At 38.1% G+C, this 26,517-nt stretch overlaps 1 protein-coding gene across 1 annotated transcript in view; it reads right to left on the reverse strand.

The window, feature by feature from the left end:
• Positions 1–1,511: 1,511 nt before the first annotated feature.
• KCNQ3 (potassium channel, voltage gated KQT-like subfamily Q, member 3) overlaps positions 1,512–26,517 on the reverse strand; it is a 36,109-nt gene continuing 11,103 nt past the window's right edge. The window contains exons 8-16 of the mRNA XM_014965220.1: positions 26,236–26,330; positions 25,388–25,414; positions 21,590–21,646; positions 16,716–16,903; positions 15,561–15,663; positions 11,788–11,919; positions 10,401–10,499; positions 8,564–8,648; positions 1,512–7,597 (exon numbers count right to left, since the gene is read on the reverse strand). Of these exons, the coding sequence (XP_014820706.1) occupies positions 6,860–7,597; positions 8,564–8,648; positions 10,401–10,499; positions 11,788–11,919; positions 15,561–15,663; positions 16,716–16,903; positions 21,590–21,646; positions 25,388–25,414; positions 26,236–26,330 (1,524 nt within the window). The 3' untranslated portion in view covers positions 1,512–6,859. The remainder of the gene's footprint in view (positions 7,598–8,563; positions 8,649–10,400; positions 10,500–11,787; positions 11,920–15,560; positions 15,664–16,715; positions 16,904–21,589; positions 21,647–25,387; positions 25,415–26,235; positions 26,331–26,517) is intronic.

The following is a 26,517-nucleotide window of genomic DNA, read 5'->3' on the forward strand; positions in this document are numbered from 1 at the left end:
TTTGGGTGACAGCCAAGGGGAAATTATAAAGCAATATATTTCAGTTCAGGTGAACAAAAGCTGAGTGGTTCATCTATTGTGTCTGTGAAATGCTCATTTAAATGTCATTGCTGTGGCTGTCTGCTTTTCTTCCCAAAAGAATTCTGCCGTGCAACTGCTGTTCAGTTCAAACTGGGACTTTAACAACTAAGTAATGATAATGCATGGTAATATTGCCTATAAAAGGATGTGAATTCATTTGAAGTACCTTTGTGTTTGCCTTGAAAGAAATGCAGGGAATAAAGAAAGTGTTAGTGTGGTACGTAGCCTTAGCTGTGTGAAAAACTGAACTCAAAAGATTTGAAATTCCACACTCTGGTGCATTAGTTTAAAAAAATACTGTCAATCTTCAGAAAAAAATGATTAAAATTGGCTGTAAGAGCCTGGTATGGATCCTATTTAAATCGATCCATTTAAAAATCAGCCAACAAAAAAAAAAGAAAAAAAATAGCTCCAAACAAAGCAAAAAAACCCAAAGTAAACCCCCCTCCCCGCCAAATTCCAAAATCACCACAACTGGAGGTTGTACTACAGGGTTTTTTATTTATCTGCAATTTACAGGGATATAGAAGTAGGATAAGAAACCAGAATAACTGCTGAGTAGTTTTTTACCTACCACAAAAATTTAAGAAATCTTGTCTTGGGTTGCACTTCAAGTGTCAAGCAGAGCTGGTTCCTTGGTGACAATCATTATGCTGAAGCCACAGGGAATGTCTTAAAAATATATCACTGGGTTCAGTGATATTTTTGGGAGGAGGTGGTTTCACATCCTGAGTTCTTATCTCATTCAGGAAAATTACCCTTCAGCCTTGTCTCTGAACTAATAGGATGGGAATCATATCATCTTGTTTAGCAATCTGAAAGATATGTCTGTCCAAGTTGGACATCTTCAACTCTACAGTTAAGAAAGATGCCAGTTAGAGACAGAGGCAGTTCTGGGTCATTTGATGTAGGGCTGGCTGGATCGTGCTGTGAAAAGTGCTGATTTTCCTCCCCTCATTACAAAAGGGGTCTAGCAAGAATTGTAGAATCATAGAATGGTTTGAGTTGAAAGTGACCTTAAAGATCATCCAGTTCCACCCCACCTGCCGTGGACAGGGGCACCTCCCACTAGAGCAGGTTGTGCAAAGACCCATCCAGTCTAGGGATGGGGCAGTCACAACTTCTCTGGGCAACCTGTTCCAGTGTCTCACCACCCTCACAGTAAAGAATTTCTTCCTGAGATCTAATCCAAATAACCCCTCTTTCAGTTTAATCAAAAGAAGTCCCATATAATGGGATCTACTGTGTGTTTTATTACACCAGCACTAGCTGTGGAAGCCAGATAAAGCCTACTTGGAGGTGCGAGTTCAGTCCTGCATAGATGAAGTCAAAAGGGTCTTTGCCAGCTTTTTTGCTGGGGGTACATTTGACACTGTTCTTTGAATGTGTGTGAAGATATCACAATTTCAATGAAAATAAACTCCTCCACATCATAATTGAAATTTCTATTTATTAATAAGTGGTGCAGTTTTTAAAGACAGAACATAAAAAATCAGTTAAGAAGTATCATTTGCATAATATATTGAAATAAACATATTAAAGTTGTTCAAATATTGGACAGTGCCAGAATATAAATTACACATACAGTTTAAAAATTACAATAAATAATATTATAAAGAGCACTAAAGGCCACTTGTATAAAAGTTGTGTTCCCTTGTCAGCCAGAATCTGAAAAGCATCTTTGTAGCATGGAGAAAATTTCAGTGAGCAAGGCACAAATACTAGTAATAATAAGATGCCATAACTAGAAAACAAAATGCAGTTGGCCATGTAACCTTCAGTCTCAGCGTATTCTTGAGGATGGAAATAGGATCCCACTTCTAGTATTTTGCTTCACTTAACTTCAGAGGGAAGCTACTAAAAGCTGAATTGGGCAGGATCAAATCTTACAGCCTAAATCATCAGAAGCAATAGCGATACTCAGGATCTCCCCCCCACACAGTGCCCAGCTAAAAACACTTGAAAATGGCCCCTTTTTCCTCTGCACCTCTGAAAATCAAAAGTTCACTTTGAAAGTGAACACTCGCATTCAGCTGGGCTCCTGAAAACGTGATATCACACCAAATTCATGAGGTGCTGTAGAAAATTTAGGTTTGTAGCACTTGGGCATCTAAAGGGGGCTGTGGGGTGCAAGGAATCAAGATCCAGTTCTTTCTCACATGCTCTGCACTAAGTGGGACAATTTCGGTTCATAGAGAGGCAGATGTGGCACTGCTGCAACATCTGGACCCCCAGCAGGGCTGAATTTGCTCCTTAATCTGCATTTTCTGATTGCTTTAGGCTGGGATCTACCAAACTGATTGGACCACGGTGCTCTCCTGAAGGCCACGAGTCAGCAGCCCCGCTACGCACGGGTTCAGGTGGGCTTTACTTGACGGCCACAACTTGAAGCTGAAAAATTTCAAACTGTTTCCACTCTGAACTGTAACAATGCAGCAAAGTCACAGATAAGAACAGAGCAAATATAGCCAAAGTCAGTTTTAGGGACTTTTCAGTCAATCTCTCCACATGTTGAATTCCCTTTTATTTCCATAGGAGCCAGATTGATTAATTCAGTGCAGGGAAAAGCCAAGGAAAAAACAGCAACCTTTTACATGACTAGATTTTTTTTAAAGGAGCAAGTCCTTAAATGGAGCATAAACCACATTTTCTATACCTGCATATTTTTGTTAAACATTCACCTCTGCTGTAATGAAATATTCTCAGTTTGAACCTAAAGTGAGGAAGGTTGATGGGCAACAATGCTGCAAAGAGAGGTACCCAATGTAAACACAGATTCACCTTTTCAACAGCTTCCAGATGTGTGTCATTTGTTAGTGAGTGAAAAAATCAGCATCAAAATGTCACTAAGAAAAGCATCTCTAAATCAGTGCTGTATTTTACAAAGAAATTAATAAATTAAGCTAGATAGGACCCAATCCTAGTGCATCAGTTTGAGGTTTCTTACTGATTTTAGGAAAAGCCAGGGAAAGCCCCACACTTTCTGATTTTGAAAAACATCTCAAGGCCTGAAGTAAATCCTTGCTCACTCATAAGATTTAAGAGCCAGCAAAGAGCTCAATAGTTAATTCTCTTTAAGGTTAACTATACGTAAACAAAATGTCAGTGTCAGTCTAGGTGCCAGGAAGATCTGACCCAAGCAAAATGGGTAGCTGTTAAACTGAAACGTCACACGCGAATGGAAGAAGGGATAAATCTAATCCATCCCTGCTGTGCAGAGTTCTGTTGACACAGATGCCTCTCTCGAATGAAATTGTGAATAATCGATTCCTTGTACGTGGTGAGCCTACTCTGCAAAACAGGTCCTGCCCTTTTAAATGTTGCCAGGGACAGAAATCACAGATACTTTACCTCATTTTGCCCAGTATCAATGGCAGGAACACAAACTGCAGTTCCAACATGGATTCACTTCCTGGACTCACCCTGAGCTGGAGTCTGATGAAGTTTGTGTTCACATCCCAGATCAGGGATGGTCTTCAGATCTTGATTTGCTGGAGACACCTTGACACGTGTCTGTTGTCAGCACAGGCAGCAGAACTGATGCACACCCTATTTTAAATCCAGGTGATGTAGGAGGTGGGGAGCTGCTAAACATGTCACCCTTCTGACTGAGCAGTGACTGCTTTATTAGAAAAAATAAATATTAAAATAAGATGTAAATCAGACCTTCCTTAGCTCTCTTCTTGGGTATCTTCCAGAGGATTCAGAGATGTCCACTGCAGAGGGTCTTGCTGACCTTACCATCAGTGCCTTTAAGGAAGAGGCAGACCTTATCTGGCTTGTTAGCACATCATTAAATACTTTATGATGTGGCTACAAATACCTGACCTGGGCGTTTTTAAGCTGCATGTAGCAAATTGGTGCTTACAGCCCATAGAAAATGCTAATTTGAGGGCAGTTCAGTTGCTAAGTGTACACAGTGCAGGGAAGTTCAAGTCCCCCTTGCTCTGGGGGTGCACTCTGTGTACAGGTGAAGACTCATGCAAGTCTCTAACCTTGCTTGAACTTTCTCTTGGAATGAACATACCTTTATAATGAGAGGATTTACGGATTTTCAGCCAGGTTTAATACTGAGAAAATATTCCCTTTATATAACCTGGCATGGGAAAAGTGAACTGAAGAATTTGAGGGGGGAACTGGGCAGGGAACTGCATGGCATAGCCCCTGTCAGAAACATTCACTAACTAAAATTCTCAGATTGCACTTGGTTTTTTGGCTGCCTTGATTTTTGATTACTCAGATTTAGAAAACATTTTAAGAAGGGCCAAATCAAATTAAATCAGTAGGGATGCCGGGAACTTGACATATAAGAAAAGTGAAGCATGCCTGTCTAGCACATACTTACACTAATTTCAGAAGAAATCTAGCAATGATGTTAAAATCCGTTTGCATTCTTTCTCATTCGTCATGTGAGGGTTAAATCTTATGAGTTGCCACAGACACGTATTACAGTATCAGAAAGCCTGCAGCAGGTGCAATGCAGGTATTTCCAAAAATTACTGATGGCCAAAGAATTCTTCTCAATATGCCAAATTATAATAATTACGCTTTTGTCAGCTAGTTCTATTTTCTTCAAGTTTAGCCATGAAACTGCACCAAATAGAGATTATCTTTCATGTCAATGGCAATTTTGTCAATTAAGTAATTACCAGAATTGTGTCTCATATCATCATAGTTACTGGCTTCAGAACAGCTCCATGGACTCAGCCCAGCTTCAAAGGCTGTAACTGGTCTGCAGTATTTACTGGAATAACTACAGCAATTTGTTCTCCCTGAAGCTCTGTCCCAGAAGGATGTATCATGATTTAGTTGAAGAAGCAGATGAAGTAAGAAGATCCTAATCCTTTAGCTGTCTCTTTAAATAAAGAATAAAGATCAAGGCAATGCCTACATCTGAAAGAGAATAGAAGCTCCCTGGACGGAATGACAGTTAAGAGATGTCAATGATACTGAGGAATCAAATTTGAAGTTTACTACAGAGGGCAAAACCCAGCAAGGTGTCTTCCACTGAAGCACACTCTGTCCAGGCCTGTGCAATACCCAGTTACCCATGGGAAGCCCAGTAAAGTGTATCTCTTTCTTGTGTTCTGATGGGATGTGAGTGTCCCTGATCATCTGACATTTCAGCAAGTCACCCTCTGCTCTTTTTGAAGTCAGCAATTTGGTCATTGTAGGTAATTGAGTTAAAGATGAGATTAACCTCATCCTAAAGCACGTGTGCTTCAGTTCTTGTACCCTGTGCTCACTGGCTGTACTGATCACTTTTCCACCAGCTCTAAAGACTCCATAACCAAAGAACTTGATATCTAATGCACACTTTCTCATGGACACCTAGATTGGCATAAACTATTTGGACAGGTTGGTTTCACTGTCTGTATAGATACTACATTCCCACTGTAGCGGGATGTGATCCCACTGTACACATCCCACAGATCACACTACTGGGTGGGATATAGTTCATTTCTGCCCTGTTCCCATTCTGCCCCTACTCCCAGAGTGTAGGAAAGCTGGATTGCTTTCCTACTCTCCGTCAACGTATTTCCAATTCCCATGAAAAAATATTTGGCTAAAGCCTAAGGAGCATGCTTATCCCTCTGTTGCTCAGGGACAGGTGACAAAAATGGTATTTGTTTATTTTTACATTGATCTTAAATATGGCACACATTCATGGAGTAGTCCATTTCCAAGAGAAACAGTAAACAGAGAGAAACAGATGCTGGCAGCATCCCACATGGTGGAACTCCCAGGGAACAGAGTAGAGAGATTCTGCCCATCTGAGGAGCTCAAAGCGCTTGGCAAATATTAGTGAATTGAGCCTTATAACCTGTGTTTATGTACAGAAGTAGAACTCCCAATTAGCAGATTGGGAAACTGAGGCAGGGTAACATTATGCAGCTTACTTAGCAGCACATAGGTCAATAAAATAGTGGAGTGTATAAACCTGGGGTTCCCTGCACTGAACAACCTTATTTTTGGAACAGAAAGAAAATTTGGCTCCATAATAAATGGATTTAGCAAAAGATTTTCTACAAAATAGCATTGTAGTCACGCTTTGAGCAATTTTATAAACATTAGTGGAGATTTTCAAAGTAGTTTGAAGGATTTCTATTTACATCTTATAATAAATAAATATCCATGACCAATCCCAGGAGATCCCTCTGATAATTTTAAATTCTACCCCTAATTTCATTTTGACATTTTATTTCATGGGCAGTTGTATAATAGATCTCATGAGAAACAGCTAGTTCACAAAACCATTTCAGTAAGGTCATTTACTTTGACTCAGCTTTTTCCTTGCTTTGAATATTAGATGTTCTTGGCTAGGCTGGTTAGAGTTTGATTTACTTACATTGGAAAATGGGTTCAGACATTAAGTTTCCACAAAGGGATATTGCTCCTGAAAATATTTTTACTTTGCTGCTCTGTTTACAAAATGTAGCAAGGACCACCATATCTCGCCTGTTAGCAATTCGCCATTGTTGTATTGAAGAGTATCAGATAGATATGTATCATAGAAGAAATCAGCTGTACCATTTATATAGGGTAAAGTCATGCAAACCATGCTCAAAACTAAGCTCCTTAGTTTTGGTAGCATGAAAAAAACTGCATTAGTAAATTGTATGAAATGGTGCAGAATGACTACCACTAATATCACATGCATCTTATGCAGCCATTGGTGTTTTGAACTAGTAAGCTTTGGGTGTAGAGTAAGTGAGATATACAAAGTATGCTTACATTACATGGAGAAGTCAACCAGTGACCGCCCCCACACGCACTTTTAAACTGGCTTATTTGAAGGGGTCCATATTGAATCTGAAATCCCATCTCCCGTAGAAGACAAAGGCATGGAGCCACTTGGTGTAAAAGGGTCGGTGTCCGTGTCCGTTTCCCCCTCTGCTAGGTAGCGTTTCTCTCTCATCCACGCTGAACCCCCATTGGGGCCAAACGGGAAGTCGTCTCTGTCTTGGGAGATACTGAAGCCACTTGGGGAGCGCTCAAGTTCCTCATGGTTGACGGAGAGAAGGGATAATGGAGTATCACTGTCTCTTGTTAAGCTCCTTCTCTGTCTTGGTGACACCTTATCTGAGTAAGGGCTTTGTAGGTCTCCTTGAGAGTGGTAGCTAATCTGGGAGTCCATTAATGTAAATATAGGCAAAACTGTTGGCCTTTCTGCATATGAAGTTGAGGAAGGTGTGGCTTGCAGTTTGCCAGAGTTTTGCCCACCTATTGATAAAGGTTTTGAATGAGTCATATGACCGTGTGGTGAGAAACCATAAGGACTGACTTTGTTGACTGGAACCTGCTGGAAGTTGTAAGGAGTTTCATGAGCACACTGCTCTGTGTATTTATATATTATTGTTTTTAATTCAGAATATTTGTTTTCTTGTCTCTTCTCCTTTGCAGGAGAAGCGGTTTCTTTCAATGGACTTATCTCAGCAACTTGTATTTGCAGCTGTTCCATATGATGCATATGCATATCAACAAGAAAATCCAGTTTCTTCCCCATGTCATTAACCTGAAAAATACCAATATTATGATATTGTCTTAAGTCAGTTGTTCAATGAAAAAGTCAATGATTCCCCAGGTGCACAGCCTCCAGCAGTGTGCTGCCATCTTTATTGGTGGTGAAGGCAATTACAGGATAATCATGACTTTCCCTTGGAAGCTGGACTGCAGTACTGCTGGTTAAACTGGACTGTCACCTTATACTCTAGTGCCTCAGATTAAGAAGACCCATCCCTATGAATTGTGCCAAAAAATTCTTAGTGTTGCTGGATATTTGTCAGTCCAGCATCCAACAGCACTCTACAATGTTCTGACCAAAGTCTTGATACCACACGGTAAACAGCTATTACTAAAATACAACAGATGGAATTACCTTTGCACACAGACCTATTCTCTAGCTCTTACTAGTCCCACAACACCAGAGTTAAATACCAGGACTAATTTTCTTTCTCTGTTGGTAGTACTTTGTGCATGAACATTTATATCCCATGAAAGGAAAGATGTGAATCAATGACACTTGCTTCCATCTTACTTAGTTATGTATTTAAAAATTAGTGTCTCAGCTTGCTAAGGGATAGGTTAGGATGCACAAAGAGGGCCCACAAATACCTGTGGAGGCAAGCCTTTTGAGTGACAGACCCTGCAAACAAAGGTGGTGCCCACAGCAAAACACTAGACATGATGAATATAGAGTTAAAAGAAATTAAAAAGTCCCACCTAAACATCATGGTTAGGATCCTGCTGCCATATATAGTGATTCATTCAACACGTTTCAAAATGCACACTTCTCAGTTAAATTGTTTCAAGAGAAACTAACAACATAGTTTTGTGATCATTGGTATAAGATCTGACTAAGTCTTGATCATCAACAGTACAAATCTGTCCAGGTGAGCCAAAGACTCATCCAGAATTTATGTCAGCTTTATCATTTCTGTACAAGCACTTCAGCCTCCATCATTGTCATGAGATTACATACCTGTCGTTCAACTTTAACAAATTTGCCCATCATACTTTGGTCTTCAGTATCTGCTGTAGATGCTTTGGCTACATATGGATCATTTCTATAAAGAATTAATAACTTTATTAGTGTTCAGTATTCGTTTTCATTACAGCAATTTATATCAGAAAACAGAATTATCATCTCGGTGGTATATTCATAGAGGTCCTTGGGGCCACATTTATGAAGAGGTTGAATTTAGTTATTTATCATACAAATAGGAGCAAAAGTGTATTCTATGTGATTCCTATGCATTTCTAAAATAAATTTTTAATTTAAAATTATTCTTGTTCAAAATTAAGATAAAGTAAAAACAAAACCAAGCAAAAAGTTCAAAACAAATGTGAAATCAATCTCAGGCTTGGTGGAATAATTTCAGGTTTGTCAAAATTGTTGAGATATTCTAGAAAATGGGCCTACGGATGGCCATGTGTTTTTAAATCTAATTCTTTATAATTAGTGTCTTTGATGACTGAATTTGAGTTTCAAGTCTGAGTGGGGTTTTTTTTCTCAATTTCATTAAACCAAATGGTACATGGCAGAGACTGGAAGTGCTGAAAAGAGACAGTCTGGCCTAGAGATTTAAAGTAGATTCCAGAATAAATTTTCTTCTATGTAATTTCCTACTGCCTGTCCATCGGATGGACTGATTTCAGGAGGTAAGAAGATGATCTCTGCTTAACTAAAGAACTTTGATTTAGAACTCCATGGGGTCTAGGATGGTCATTATCAAGTTAAATCTTGATCAAAAGGTTTCCAAACCAATCTCAAAGGAATCTGTGTCTTTCCATAACTTATGTCAACCTCTAGAAAAACAATTTCTAAGCACTTATTCTTTAACATGACTTTGAACAAATATACCCTAAAACTTTTGTTTTAACAGGTTCAGTTCTTCTTTCTGACAAAATTCAAAATATAACTGTGAATATATACTGCAGAAACTATAACTAAAATATGTCAGATTTTGTACATTGGGTTACTGATGGTATTTTCTCATTCAAATTTTGCAATCTGCTTTGCTTCTTTGTCTCTTCCATATATGTAGGTCTCTGTCTTCACATTTACATATTTTTTGGTTTTTCACTGGGTGGGATAAACCAGATAGAGCCAAGTTAATTTATTTTCTGTGAGATTACTTTTGCTCTGAGCAACGATAACAGCTTTGGGGACAGATTGTTGATGGTCTTGTGTGGTTCTTCATGGGTATTTATTGACAGATTGATAGTTGTAAATAACAGCAGAAATGTCATTTATTATTGAATTTTTGCTACCAGGAATGCAGCAATACAATAACATGCTGTAACTTTCACACCCAGAAACCTGGTATTGCAACTCATTTTCAGTAATTATCACCAATCATTGGTTTAAAAACAGCATTATTAAAACTCTGTGCTTGCCATTCAGTAGGGGTGATAACGAAACTTTTTTCACTTCAGGAAGATAACTTATTTACCTTTAAACTATTGGTGATTTTTAATGAGTTTTTAAGTGGGTTTACTAGTTGAATATTAGAAATTCAGCACATCAGCAATCATATTTACATATTTCATATAAAATCACACTTCCAAACCATGGAGAAGTTGAGCTAGACAATTAAGAAGCCATTAAGTTTAGATTTCCATCATACATTGTTCTTAGGGAAGCTAGTGTTTTTCTGGTTCAACATTTACACACACGTATCTTGTACCAACATATCCTCTCAGTATCATTGCTATAGCAGTGTACTGGCTGGATGAGTGGAAGGCATGCTTATTGGTATGAATGAACTTTTTATTTCTGTTTTGGTCTGTGTAAAAGACTAGGCATAAAAATTCACCTGGGAGACTGTTGTGAAGGGTAAGAAAAAGCTCCTCCCTTTTGGGATTTCTTATGCTTGGGAGTAGATGGAGGTCCAGGTGTAAAAATCATATCTACTCTGAAAAAAAGAAAAGTGCAACTGCATAAGTCCATCTCTAAATGCTAACACATGATAGAAATTCTGTGCATCTCTGCAGCAAACTGTAGCAAAGATTCAAAAAGGAAGCATATCCTGATTTGGCAATATATTGAGGATCATGACGTGTTTGTTCTGTTCTGGGTTCACAATCAATGCATTAAATTCTAATTACCTGGTAATGAAGTAATTATCTAGCTCACTGTTTTCAAACTTTGACATTTGGAATGCATGACTTCATTTCCTTCAAAGTAACTAAATAGTGTGATTATCAAAAAACCTCCAATAACAGCTGCTTCTAAAAATATCATTAGAGACTCATCAGGTGTTGTGCCTGATAGTGAAAAGCAGAATTTGGTGAAAGATGTGAGTGAAGAACTAGGCATGTTATATGCTTGAAAAAAAGATAGCCCAGTACATGGAAAAGCATTTTGAAATAAAAAATGAACTGCAACAGAAGGAACAGAGCAGCCTGACAAGTCCAAAGTAAGTGTAGATAAGGTCCAAATGTGCAGCAAGATTTGCACTTGCTCAGCACATTCTTGATGGAAGTCAAGGGTATGTCTGTGTGGCATTTTGCTGCTCAGAGTGACTGGAGGGGCTCAGGAAACACGGGCAGTGCTGTGCTGGGACTGAACTAATATAGGTACACCTGTGTACACTCATGTGCACTCAAATTCACACTTACTAGCTCAAGCTCTGACCTGTGCCCATGGCTCCGGATTCAAGCAGCACACATTTTGGTAGACGTGCCCCAAAAGCTCAACACTTCTGTGAGGAAACGGCTAGGGGACAGATTGCACCTGAACAGTCACAAAGGCCTGAAATTCCAATGTTTTTTCATACAGGTCAGGGGATGTAAAACCTTCTGTGCTGATGTATTTTTGCACTTGTATGAGGTGTTTCACCAGGCACAGGTCAGCAAAGAATCCAGCCCAAAAAAATGTCTACACAGAGTAACTATTGCTTTTATTTATCATCTGTGAGAAGGGGAGAAACATGACCTTAATCAAATAACACAATGGTCAAGAAAATTCACAGGACTTTTCACTCCAATTTCTTTGTAAATATGAATGAGTGATCTCTTCTGCTGCAGTTACCCATGCTAACTCCTCACTTGCCTTTATTCTTTGGGGAAAAGATCTTCTTATTGACCAGCTATGCTATGCAAAGACATAGCTTCTGGGTGGCCTCACATGCAAATAGGCCAACTATGCTTTTATTTTGCCAACACAGCTATACATTTTTCCATTTACTAGAGGATTCTTACCTTGTCTGAAGATATTTTATTCTGGAAAGCATATCAAGATGCCCTGCTGAGTATTGCTCTATCACATCCTTTACATCATAAGGCCTCAAAGTCTCCTTGAATTTTTTTTTATAGAGACGAAACTGTAGTATTCTGCATAATAAACAGAAAAATTACAGAGAAATTGAACCTGTTATTTCAAAACAAGGTAATAAAACATAAGCAGAGAATCTCTATTATCATACACATTTGTAAAGATACAATAGTTGGCTTTTCATAATTAATAGCCTAAAACAAATTATACACACAAAATGTCTTTTTGAACACTATCATAATAACTAGAAATGGTTCAAAGCTACAAGATAATATGTGGAATTTGATTTTGAACAGCACAAGTCACAGGAGATTTTGAAGCTGTGAAGCTGCAGCTGCTTTTTTATGCTTCAGCCTATTATAAAGCTAATTTATAGTATATGTAATGCTGAATCATTTTCAGTTTCGTTTTCATTTTGCACCTGGGAAAGTTTTGGGTAGGAAATGTTAATTAGATAGAAATGTGGAAGTTGGTAAGTCAGCAGCAGTTCAAGTTGTGGAGAAAAGAAAAAGTATTAGAACCACCTGAAATGTCCTTGAAAACAGCAGTATAACATGATAGTTTCATAATAATAATAATAATAATAATAACAATAATGATAATAATAATAATAAAATAGCTGTTATTATTACTATTATTATAAAACATGCTAGTAACTAATAATAAAATTCTTATAACAAGGACCAGTGTTGGCTAGAACACTTGAAAACTGTTTGGCATTCTTTTTTTCATTCTTTTCTGTTTATACATTACTTTAGACTGTTATATCTTGGTAGATTAAATAAATAGACAAGAAACGTATTTAAAGAATGAAAAATGTTACATTTCTTTGTTTGTTTTAGGCTTGGGATCCAAGGGTTTACTTTCTCAGTATAGTCTCCATATTCTTATTGATCTGAATTGGGGCATTACTGTTGTCTGTTAAGTTCTGACCTGTTTTTTATTCAAGGGGTTTTTTAACTTTAAAAAGATCTGTATAAACTTTCATTTAGCAAAAATAATACTGAGTTTCTAAGGGTTTTCAACTCTTTAACTCTGTTGCTTATAAATCTTTTAAGATTTCAAAATTATACCTGTGCCTATTATAATCTAACTACATATAATAACAGCAAAACCATACTATAAAAAAATAAATGAAAAATAGGAATCATACTGTTCACAATTTCAATTTAAAATCTCCTTGATCATGACCCTGAAAAACCATTAAGGGTTTCTGAAAGAATTACTTCCCATTAGCATTCAGGGTCTGGGCAAACTATACAAGAAAAAAAAGTCTGGCTCATGATCGAGTTTAAAGGGAAATTGAAAGAATCAATTAGATTTACACAGGATGTGGGAAAGGAAGTTTTGCAAAAGTAATAATAGCTTGTTTGATGGAGGTGGGGCTGCAAAACAGTACAGATGTATAGTTTGTGTTTGAAAGCAAGCAGGTATCAGGGAAAGAAAGGGAAAACTATGGGGGAAGTAGGGATGAAGAAACTTCCAGGGGGAGGGAAGCAGTAATGGGCAACATGAGCAAAGCCTGTGAGACATGGCTTTCAGCAGGCTTGAGAAAACTGGGCATTTTAATGACTAGTTCTCCTACACCCAGTTGGAACAGAACCAGGAGAATATGTGTTATGGTTATATATATATAACTGTATGTTTATATACTTATAACCACCTGCCTTGAAGCTTTTCTAAGAAGATAATTTTGGGGCACTCCAGACTTGCAGTATTTCACCTGGAAGGTAATAACTCCCTGCCCCAAAACTTAAAAACTTTTGGAATAAAAAGCAATTGCAATGAACATAGGGTATTTTCCTGTAGGGACATTTTTCAAAGGAATAGAGGATAATAATAATAATAAAATAGCTGTTATTATTACTATTATTATAAAACATGCTAGTAACTAATAATAAAATTCTTATAACAAGGACCAGTGTTGGCTAGAACACTTGAAAACTGTTTGGCATTCTTTTTTTCATTCTTTTCTGTTTATACATTACTTTAGACTGTTATATCTTGGTAGATTAAATAAATAGACAAGAAACGTATTTAAAGAATGAAAAATGTTACATTTCTTTGTTTGTTTTAGGCTTGGGATCCAAGGGTTTACTTTCTCAGTATAGTCTCCATATTCTTATTGATCTGAATTGGGGCATTACTGTTGTCTGTTAAGTTCTGACCTGTTTTTTATTCAAGGGGTTTTTTAACTTTAAAAAGATCTGTATAAACTTTCATTTAGCAAAAATAATACTGAGTTTCTAAGGGTTTTCAACTCTTTAACTCTGTTGCTTATAAATCTTTTAAGATTTCAAAATTATACCTGTGCCTATTATAATCTAACTACATATAATAACAGCAAAACCATACTATAAAAAAATAAATGAAAAATAGGAATCATACTGTTCACAATTTCAATTTAAAATCTCCTTGATCATGACCCTGAAAAACCATTAAGGGTTTCTGAAAGAATTACTTCCCATTAGCATTCAGGGTCTGGGCAAACTATACAAGAAAAAAAAGTCTGGCTCATGATCGAGTTTAAAGGGAAATTGAAAGAATCAATTAGATTTACACAGGATGTGGGAAAGGAAGTTTTGCAAAAGTAATAATAGCTTGTTTGATGGAGGTGGGGCTGCAAAACAGTACAGATGTATAGTTTGTGTTTGAAAGCAAGCAGGTATCAGGGAAAGAAAGGGAAAACTATGGGGGAAGTAGGGATGAAGAAACTTCCAGGGGGAGGGAAGCAGTAATGGGCAACATGAGCAAAGCCTGTGAGACATGGCTTTCAGCAGGCTTGAGAAAACTGGGCATTTTAATGACTAGTTCTCCTACACCCAGTTGGAACAGAACCAGGAGAATATGTGTTATGGTTATATATATATAACTGTATGTTTATATACTTATAACCACCTGCCTTGAAGCTTTTCTAAGAAGATAATTTTGGGGCACTCCAGACTTGCAGTATTTCACCTGGAAGGTAATAACTCCCTGCCCCAAAACTTAAAAACTTTTGGAATAAAAAGCAATTGCAATGAACATAGGGTATTTTCCTGTAGGGACATTTTTCAAAGGAATAGAGTACAAAATACCAAGTAGAGGAGTAACAGAGCATCAGTGAATGAACTCTGTGTGCTTGACGTGCTAAACACATTACTAAGCCTTACTAGGAGTTTCCTAACCCTAGGGAATATCACTTGCGATACAAAAATAGAGGTGACACATGTCACAAGCTGAAGAGTGCTGAAATGGAGACCTCAGCATCTATTAAAATATGACAGCTGAGAAGTATATTGCACACTCATACAATTGTGAATAGAGTTGAGTCAGCTCAAAGTTTATTGTTAAGTAAAAAATTCCAGTTTTACATAAATGCTACTATCACTAAATTAAGCAAAATACTATATTTATAACACATTTTGATGAGGAACTGTATACAATATTATTTTGTAATAAATATATTTATGGAGTAATTTGGAAAAATAGTATGGTCAGTGTTACTGAAAAACGTTTTCCTTTCTGCATACTTTCAAAGAGGAAGTTAAATAGGGCCTTTCATGTCTTTTTCAATATATCTAAAATCTAAATTAATCTTTGAATTTAAAAACAATAATAACAGCAACGAATCAACATGTAGCTATGTGGTAATGTGATTTCCTGAAGCATAAGCATTCAAAGAGGAAGCAAAACATTGAGCAGCATCAGATATGTTTACCTCACAGCTCGGATGGCTGTCTTGAATGTGGGGATCATGTCCTCCATAAGGAAGTCACTACTGTCGCCTCTCTCTTCTGCCATGGGTTCCCCTGTTCCTGCATCTGCAAAGCAGGTAAAAAAAAGCTGTGTGAGCAACTGACCACACAAAGTTTAGATGGAGGTCTGGCCAACTAAAGCACTACATAAAGTAAGTGTAGTTTAGCAAAGGAACATCTCTTGCAGGTTCCTCTTTCTCCCATCAGCTCTGGAAAGGGATTTCATAATTTTGCTGAGACAGCTGTAAAACACATAGTTTGAGGGATCCTCTCTCAGATTGTAGCATTTATGTAACTTGGGAACTTTTCTACCTTTCCAATAGATTTAGAAGTTCCCACTTTTAGGAGTTTCTACAATGACAATTCTTTGCCCAAATGATTTTTACTTAAGGCTAAAACAGGTGTAGAAGCTACAGGCCAAGTTCTCCTCCCACTCTGCTACTTGGAGCTCATGTAGCTTGTAGTACAGGATAATGAAGTCCACTGTGGACACCCAGACTGCATCCATGGTAGTCTGCCCAGCATGCACTGATGCCAGCTGGCACAACAAAGGAGAAACTGTTATTTAGAGACCATTTGGACACTACAGACAATAAGAGGAAAATGTGTGCCTAGGAAAGCTGAGAGGAAAAATGACCTATGATGTTGCATGGACACCCAATGGAAATCTCCTAGGGGGCAGCAGTCTTTGGGACAGTGGGAGGGAAGCAGCCATTGACTCTATAAAACAAAGTTTTAAGAGACTGCAGTGAGGAGATATTTGGGATGCCTGGACACAGGTTAGTGCAGCGCTGGATGCAGTCTAGGAGGGAGCTACCTTAGCATAACATTACTGCCCAGTGTGCCCTCTTGTCCCAGGTCAAATAGGTGGATTACACCTACTGGCCATGTCCTATATTGATTGCTGGTTTTTGGAGGGCCATTGTCTTATTTCAAGCCCTGTGTTGCCTGGACTCCAGCAATCATTTCCTGGAGCTTCCCCAAATGTGCCATGTAAAACCAGGGACCGGCCATGCTTAGCCCAGAAAGTCACAAACCTTCAACATAAGATGCAGAAGAACAAAGTAAAATGGGGAGAAGAGGGGATGGATAAAAAGAAATCAACACAGATGGGCTACCTTCGGAGCTTTGCCAAAAAGCGTACGCTTTCATTCGGAATGCAGTGCGAAAACGCTCCTTATTATTCAAGACAACATTCTTAGGCTCTTTTGAAGGACTTTCTTCAATGGCATCTACATTCAGAGGGGTAAATAGCTTTCCTTTAGTATTGGTACCACGAACCCGATCCAAGAGACCCAGCTTTTGGCTACAAAATAAGCAAAAGTAATCAATTTCCTGCTTTGTACATTTTTAACTTGTTTTCATGATGCTTTAATTATATAACGGGCTAAATAAATATTTTGTACACAAGGACACTGCTGGGGCTACCGTAATACATCAATGTCTTTGTAAGCAACAGCTAAGCTCCACAGATAATTAACTGCTTTTTATGAGCATTATTTGTGTCAACGTTGAAAATGTTACCAGAGGGTCTTGCTATCCTCCCTATGTAATGTATCACAGTGCTTCAGCTCCACTATCATGTCTGAAGCAGCAGATTTATTATTAAGAGAAACACCACTACTTAGGTAGTTGTATTGCCTAATGATAAGGATGCTTGGCCTTTCCTGTTCAGTGCTTTCTTTAACTACTAGGTTTGCGGCAGGCTATTAAATGAATAACTCATGTGAATAGCCAGGAGTGAAAGAAAGTCAGATGTGCTGTGAACCAAATAAATTATCAGCAAAACACTGAAAAGGCATTGCCAAGCAATTACTAGGTACATGGTAGGCCAGGCTACCCAGTTCTCTCCACCACTTACTTTCAGTCATCTCTCACTATATTAGAAATTGAGGTCACCTATACGAATTGTAATAAAGTGACATATTTTGCTCCTCTGATGATTCCTTGCACTGCCCTCCTACATATTTACTGACTTAAGACATTTTTCCTTCAGTGACAACAAATAGCTAGAATCACATCTACTTGCCATCTCACCAGCATCCCTTCTGACCAATAACCCTCCTGACAGCCCTTTTGACCGTAAGGGCCTTAAAGGCCACTGAAAGGATCAACACAAAAGGAATTCTGCTAGTGAGCCTATCAGCTTAAACATGTTCTGAACACTTCATAGGTGAAAAATGGTACAATTATTTAATTTGCTTGCTCAATTTGCTGCTTAAATATTTGTCAATTACACATTTGTTTAAAAAAAAAAATGCGGGGTTAAGCCACGGGAAGAAAGCCTGTCTTTTAACCCATTCTTGGAGGTTGCAGTGTGGGACAGGTGGGGGAAAGGTGAATCGTGCCCACACAGTCAAGAGGCACTTAGGAAAGAAGGGCAGGCAGGTTGAGTGTGGGGAAAGAAGCCAGTGCAGCTATCAGGTTTCTGAAAGCCACAGGTGGGAGCAGAGCCGAGCGACAAACAGCAGTGGTAGAAGTACTTATTTGCAGTGATGTTTTCCACTGCATGTCAGTACACTCATTTGTGGGTTGGGGTTGGGTTTTTTTGTGGGATGAGGGTTTAAGGTAGATAATATAAACGAAAAGCATTCCCAAATTCTCTTTCTAGGGAGTATCTTAACTTTCCCCATTGATAAGTGTCAGTTTAGGAACAAACTCTTGTCCAAAACCATTGCTCGAGCATCTTAGGTTTAGGAGCTAGAACCCATTTCATCTGTCTTAAGCTGCTTAAAAAGTTAAATGTCCTGTCTAAGACTAATCTTCATGCCCCTTTCTATAATCAGCAGGAAGTTAGCAACCTACAGAGTGTCGTTCAGTTCCATTTCACTTTGGAATGACTTTACAGGTGGAGGAACTTGTCTCTCGTTATTATCTACAAAAAGATCTAGATGAAAAGTCATTTAAAAAGCAGTCTCTCTCTAAGAGAACTCTACTCTAAGCTAAAGTTACCTGAGCTGAAGCCTTCCTCATTAATTGAGTCTTGATGATTAACCCTTAAAGTAACATTCAGATTCATAACAGTATGTTTATGTAATAAATATAGACAATTGTGTTCATATCCAGGCAGCCAGAGCAGTAGAATCATCAGAAAATAATTCATCATCCTCACATGAAAAAATACAACAGTATGTTGTACACAAAAAAAACCAAAACAAAACCCAAGCTTCTTTCCAGATGATGACTAGCTGTCATCAGACAAAAAAAATGGACTTTATTCTCATTTCCAAGGGATGAAATCTGGGTCTGCTGGGGTTTTTGTTTTTATTGTACTTTTTAAAAGGACTTAGGAAACATTTGTTTTCATGACATAATCTACTTCATTAAAACAGCATGCGCAGGGCTCAGTCTCAGAGTATGAAGCATGCGCAGATCACATCATCCTTCATGAGAGTGGCTAGGACAGTGGTTCCCACCCACAGGTTCATGTATCACTGCTTGTCTACTGATATTAGCTACTCTTCCTCTCCTTGGGACATTGGTTCCACTTCATTTGGCTTCCTTACATTCAATAAAATGTGATTCCTGACTTCCAGAACAATTCCAGAAACTGGGGGGATTCAAATGCATACCCAACACGCTGATAAAAGAGCAGAGTAGTTTCTCTGACTAGCTTGGATACGTTGCTGTTACCTGTCTTGCATGCTATTGCATCCTCTCCCTTGTGGTGGAATGAAAATTTTTGCAAAAGCTTTGTCTTTGAAGTGGAGTCCCAGCAGGAGAACTCCTTAGTTCTGTAGTAGATACCGACCACCATAGTAGGAAGAAGGCAGAAGCAGCACAGACAGTTTGGCTCAAAACCTTCCTACCTAAATAACAATTCAGCTCTCAGATTCTTGCTCCCCAAGGGCATGGGGAATTACTTTGGAACATCTGAAAGATGAATTCATTGGCTGGATACACAAGAGATGGCTGGCTTCTGCAGCAGATGTTTTACCCTTCCTCAGAATAAAGAGTGGGAACCACTGAACTAGAAATACTTTTGCAGAAACAGTCATGCAAGGAAATGATGCAGTTACATCCCATCATGCAAGTCAAATACTCTCCTCTCTGTGCTTTGCCTAGTATTGGAGTTTCATAAACAAATGGATATATGTATGAGAAAAAAGATAATGAATTAATGCTAACAGTGAATCAAACACAGCCCTCTACCATGCATTTACCACTTTCACCTAACAAGGAGTAATAGTAATCAGGATATTTTTTCATATTTTTGCAGTTTAGCTAATCATTAGATTTAGTAACTTTCAGTCGCTGGAAGCAAAAGGCACTCATGTTTACTCCAATATTTTACTACATTATCAGCTGTACTTCAAAATCAAGCATTCTGAATGAGATTTCCAGAAATATTCGGGAATTTGAACTATTCCCAATAGAAATTAACATGAAACTTATGTGAGGACAACCATGAATCCTGCACTGAATACATTCAGCTGATCTCAGAGAATTCACATGTTTTCTTAATATAAAACAAAGATCATTCTACACTTCTGAGGTACTTCTGAACTTTTGCCAATCAGATTTCCCTTTTAAGGAAATCTAGTAACATTCTTTTCTATAGGGAGGAACTCACAAAAATATTCAGTCTCAAAATAATTGACTTTAACTTCTTGACAGCTGATGTCTTCATTTAAAAAGCCACTTTTCACCCTCAATCTTGAGGTCTAAATTTGCAAGTTTCTGATGTCTGAGAAGCAAACACCCTCTTTTAGCCAACCAATTTCCACATTTTTTGGTGATGTATGTCCTCATTGGTGTTTCATTATAGGTATGACTCTAAATCCGAACCCACCTACCATACAGATTATTTGCCCAGAAACATGAACACGAATCCTAACCTGGGCTCAATTTCAATGCCTGTCAGAAAGGGAAAGAACCTTTATACACACAAAAAGCCTTTTCTCAGCCCCTCTTCTCATCCACACTTTCTAAAGTGATTGGAAATGGGTAAAAATAAGCAATGCCACGCAAATCCATGGGGAAAATTATCCAAGTTCAATTATTTGTGAAAACAGGATGGGTGTTTTTAACCAATGGATGCAGCCAGCAATGTAGGTAGAAACCATATGGATGTTGACCCACTCTTTATTTTGCAGTGAACATATCTTCATGTATCAACTACTAGAAATCCAACCAAACTGCAAAATCAATGTCTCTTGACTATTTTCCATGGGACAATCATCCAATGAAAAAATGGAGTGCTTCGCTACCTGCTCTCCAAAAGTTGAAGAGCTTAGGCTAGGAAAGCTGAGTTGTGTGTTGATGATTTCATGTTTGTGGAATGAAGTAGAAATGAGAACAATGAGTATAGTTGAATAATAGCAAGATGTTTGTGTGGGATAGAATAAAATGCTTAAAAATTTAGTCAAAATATTAGTATTTCTGATTATGTGTTTTTCAGATTTTTCAGGATTTATATTTCTTTGCAAAAAAGATAAAGTTCTTGCCTCGCTTCTTAGGTCACAGTTCAGCAAGGTATTTAAGCACATCACTAACTTTATTCAGATGATCAAAAGCATCCACTCGTTTTCCATTTGCTGAACCAGAACCTGCAAATACACATGCAGAGATGTTGTTCTACTGAACTCAAATGCAAAGTGACTTGCATGAATTTGTGTTGGCAAGGTTGGGACTGCATGAGTAACTATATTTAGCTCTTACAGTGTATTTTTTTTAAAGTAAATTTCTAAATTATTTCCAGGGTAGGTTAGTATCACTCCCATTCTATGAAAACAGAGAAAAGCGCTTGGTTTTAAGTAAATCATGGGCAGAGCCAGGATTAGATCCCATGTTTTCTGAACAGCAGAACAATGAACTATCTCCAAGGTCATGCAACTTTCTTTTTATACTTAAATCACTTTTCAATCTTATGTCTCCTTACTTTTAATGGTGGTTAGATGAACTATTTAATAAAAACAGATATTGCAGGCAGAGAATGGCATGCAAGAAATATGAAAAGAGTAAGGCTCAATTGTTACTTGAATGTATATACCTAAGTTTTCTTGTGAGGCTTGATCCAAAGAATGACTCCCTACTAAACATGACATTACTGTAAAGTGAAGAAAAGTTATTAAGATGAGACGTTAATGATTACCCATGAAAAGCTCTATGAAAAAGAATGGGAACAGCCTTTCATTTGTAGTTAATGTAGTGTGCAAACCAGAGTGAATTTTTACCCCTTCCTGTTTTGGGCAGGTGTATAAAGAAGAAATGCTGACAGTGAAATTTTCCACCTTGCAAATTATGACTTTATTTTCGTTACGATGTTATTACTGGCGATACTAAAATGCACCACATTACATGCATTTTTTCGTACATATTAGGAAAGACTAGTACCAATTCTGCCACTTAAAAAAATCAAACCAACTTTCCAAAGGCAGAGAAATATTATTTATCCTGTAGAGATAAGGAAACAGGGATAAATTACTTTCCTGCAATCACATAATATTAGATCTTGGAATTAATGTGCTCTCCTGATGTTTAGTTCTACAGTTGGACAATGCTGATCAGGAGCAAGACCTTAGAAGAAATTTCAAAACCCTTCACTAAAGTGCCTGTACGTACAAGTGATTCAAAACTCTTACAATAGTTGAAATCAGTGGAACAATTGCTAACAACGCTGAAAAGTGAGACCCCCAATTCCTTCCTCAAATATAGACATAAAATGTTGGTTAAAATAAACAACATGTCTACCAAGCAAAGGTCCATCCAGAAATCTGGGATATGTAGGTCAAGCACCTACATTCAGCACATTTGCTGAATGATTTGCTGCACTCCAGCAGAAATGAGCATTAATATATCTTTCTCATAAATTTTCCTTCTTGGGAGCTAAACAGATGAAAAGGCTTTGCAATACATGCAGAAGAGCAATTGCTATCTGAGATTTCATGTGCTGGTAGCTTAAGGCTACTTAAGGAAGAAAAAGCTAGTGGTTTCTCTAGTATGAAGTCAGCAAACTCCCCACAAGTGAGCAATGAATAACAGCCCCAGTTCCTTCTTGTTTGGGGGACTATACAAGGTATGTAGGGAAAATGCCATTCTTAACAGAGAAGCATCATATGTATCACTTCACTGTTTACAGGGCCCAGTCTGCTATGTAGTTCAAGAGTAGTCCAATGTGCTCTTCATCATATCTCACATCTTCACAGCTTTAGTTTAAAGTGAGCTTCTGTAAAGCTTTGGGCTGCTGCCAAACTTTAATTGGCTTTCTGCTATCACAGCCTTGCCTTGGGATCCAACTTCCAAAATGGACTCTTCCAATAGTCTTCCAGGGAAGACTTTGTTGTCTTCCCTGTGTTTTTCCCAAATGGTCTAATAACAAGGAGCTGCATTTAGCTGCGACTTTGTCATGAGGCCAGTGTCTGCTTCCAAGGACAGATCCTAGAAGGATCTACAACTCTACAACTGTAAAGTTCCTAAACAGTTTTCACAACACCAAATAGGAACCCTGTCATTTAAAGTGTTACCCATCCTCAAATTTTCACACAGCCAGGCCGCATTTTTATTTTATTAACTAGTTAAATTTTCTGACTCTTCTGGGAAAGCTTTGGACCAAATCTTCTCTCTCTTTTATCAGCCACTGCTATGACAATGTAGTTTATTATTACGGCTTTCTCATTAAGTACTTAACTGATGCAAGAAGCTGGAGACTGATTGCACTTATGGGCTGTTCTCTCCACTAGGACTGCATTCCCTTATTGCTCATTTATTTCAATACAACCTTAAATGCAAACAGCAATGGAGTACAAGTAATACTTTCTATACTAAATCACTGTAGGAGGAAGAGTGTTTTGGTTATTTTTTTTTTAATTATCTGGTCTGTAAATAAGAGTTTTATGAGAGATGGGAGGTGGGACTGTCAAAACAACCAGATTTTATGGTTCAGTCCCATGTCTACTGAAGTCAGTGGATGCTCCCACAAGTACAATTACTCTTCTGTTTACCTGGAGGATTTCCAGTCCCCCTTATTGAATGCTTATTTCCATAAACACATTCCTGCTAACAGGAACCTGTGCAGGTTTACTGGTGATTTTGTTGACAGTTATTACACATGTAACGACATAAAAGCAAGATATACCCAGCTAGAAAGAGGGGCCATGGGATTACAGTTTTAAAGATTTTGAGCTGTGAGTCACACTTTTCAGTTTTTAATCTAGTGCATCAATATAAAATGATTTCTTCTCCTAGCCTGGAAGGTACAGTAACTCTGAAGCTGCTCCACAAACTGTTCTGTCAGTGCAGGTGCAGGAGCTTCTCTAGGGGAGCTGTGACTGACAGCAAACTGCAGCAATCATTCACTTGCCTCATTTTAATCTGCTGCTGCATCTGAGTCAGAACACGTTTTGGCTCAAGGTATGGAATTACATACTCAAAAGGATTTCAGCTCCTAAACTCTCCCCTACATATTAAAGGGCAAAATTAAGCTGTTGCCAACCCTGGAGCTGGCTAAAATCTCCAGCCATCTACATTAATGCAACTGAGCTTGCTCATGATTGCTTAGCCTGGGCAGTAATGTGGATGTATAGTACTTAAAGTTCATGAAGGTTCACAAACTAGGTAACTCCCACCCAGGCAGTCTTTGAAGAGGAGCAGGTTAGCTCATGATGATGGTGGCAGGAGGATCAAGTCACCTTTTCCCAGTAATTCAGCACTACAGCATTTTCCTGTATCATAAGAGAATTTGAGATTGATTTTTCTTTTCTGATAAAGGAGGCTTGAACCCAAAAAATTCATATGAGAACAGCAAGTGTAAATTTGTTTTTTCTTTCAGTTTCTTTTATTGTAGCTGTCATGTGTTGCATGAAATATTTAAAACTCAAAAGGATAACTTTTCATCTGGCCAGGGACTGGAACCCAGGCCTGTCCTCTGACTAACAGATTTCAAATTTTGCTACAGTTCTTGCTCTTTTTCTCTGTGTTGTAAATGTAGATGCAAATGGAAATAGCTTCAGCACGAGTCTTTGGAACTATTTATCCTTTAATCATTATTGACTCTTTGTGGGTGATCCACTGATAGCAGTTTAGCATTAAGTATTTCATGTTTCCAGCCTAAGAGGTTAAACTATTTTATGTACTTTTGAACCTGCAACTTAGCTGGAAGAGGTTATAAATATATCATTTCCATTTGAGACCTTGCAGGTTGACTCATGGGGAGTCTTCAGTGAATACCAGTATTAGGATCAATGACTGCTTTATTTTCTTTGCTTGCAAATTCCCCAAAGTGACTGGGAGCTTCCCCACCTGTTTCAGCAGGGATGGGACAAGGCCTCAAACCTCACGTAGCTTTTTTAGATGAGGTTGACTATCCTACTGATCCCTCTTAGCCATCCATCTTAGTATTTATCATCAAGAAATCTTTGTCCATGATGAATCTCCACAGACTTGATCCCTTACACTGCAACATTGTTCTTTGCAGGACTGTTGAGCAATAACGTGAAACAGAATGCTAAATTCACCCCAGAACAACCTGGGTGCTAAACCATGACTTTACAGCAGGGATCAGGAGAAATCTAGGCTATGATTAATCATAACACACAATAAAGCTGCTTACAGACAATCAACAACAATCAACAAGCAACATTGCAGTTGTACAATTAGTATTTTAGCTGTGTTGTTAAATTTTGAAAAAAAGCAAGCAATTAGGAGATGGATTGGTTAATCATTTTTAATGACTACCTGTGGTGTTAGTAGCATGTTTTGGTTAACAGCTCACGAATCCACAAAGAACCATTTAACCTGCATCCTCCATTAATTGTATTAAAGTAAGGCTATAATAATGGCAGCTACGTACCTGGTAGTACCATCCAATTGCTCTTTCCTTTTATAGAAGAAAGAAAGCATTACAGGAAAGCAAGGAGAGAAGAATTAACTAATAAATTCAGCAGATTTTTTCAAACAGAAATTTCTAATCTGTTGCTACTGGTTTATATCACTTTTGTTCCACGACCATCACTGACACCAGAGTAAAACCATAATTTTCAACTAGTCATGAAGCAAAGGAAGTGATACAGGTTCCTGAAACCAATCTGTGCTGCTTAGGCTGGCAATCTAGTCTTTGGTGAGAAGTGAACTCCCTTGCCTTCTCTCCCAGGACCTTGTTTGCAAAACACCTATTAAATTTCAGGTCACATTTGAATCACAGAAGAACCTACACACAATGAACAAGCTTGAAGTCACGGTAATGAATCTAGACTCCAGGAAAGCCTGAGAATCATTCTCTGAACAAAACCTGAGGTCAAGAAACCCTCTAGAAATCACTCTATAATGGATAACATGGGAATAGATAGAGAATGAGATGGGATAAAGAAAAGGAAAGAAACATATAGAGCCTTAATTAAACCCTTGTGTTTCTTAGAGATTTTCTATTTGATCTAGATGAGATCAATCCTAAAGAAATATATTGTTAATAAATCAAAGAAAGAGTTAATATTTGTAATTTGCCCTTTGTAAAGGTAGTAGCCTGATATTTTTCTTCCAGTCAGTTTTGAGCAACAGCTGGAGCTGCAGTTTTAGCACAGTGAACGCAACTTACATGTGGAGACCTCTGCTTGAGCTGAGTAGTAATTTAAGGCTACTTTTTCTGAGGGCTTTTTCTGACTTTACAGAAAATGATAAAGGAGAGGTGGCCAATGCACCTACCTGAAAAATGGAAATGAAACAATTGATTCATAAAACCTCCAGGTAGCAACTAGATCAATCCTGTTGGGGTTAGTAGCATAGTATCTCCAGGCAGCCTGAATTACAAGGGAGAGGAAGTAATTAGTGTAAGTTCCCCGGTATGACAGTAGCCAGATTGTTTCAAAGAACACAACAATGCACCTGAGTGACTATCTGGAAATTAATTACTAATCAGCCATACCAAATGGGTGTCACTATATGGCAAAATTATTGATCCTGGATTATGATCTGGGAGGTCTGTTA

The sequence above is a fragment of the Calidris pugnax genome, unplaced genomic scaffold (assembly GCF_001431845.1).
Source record: "Calidris pugnax isolate Ruff unplaced genomic scaffold, ASM143184v1 scaffold41, whole genome shotgun sequence".
In the NCBI taxonomy this organism is placed as follows: Eukaryota; Metazoa; Chordata; class Aves; order Charadriiformes; family Scolopacidae; genus Calidris; species Calidris pugnax.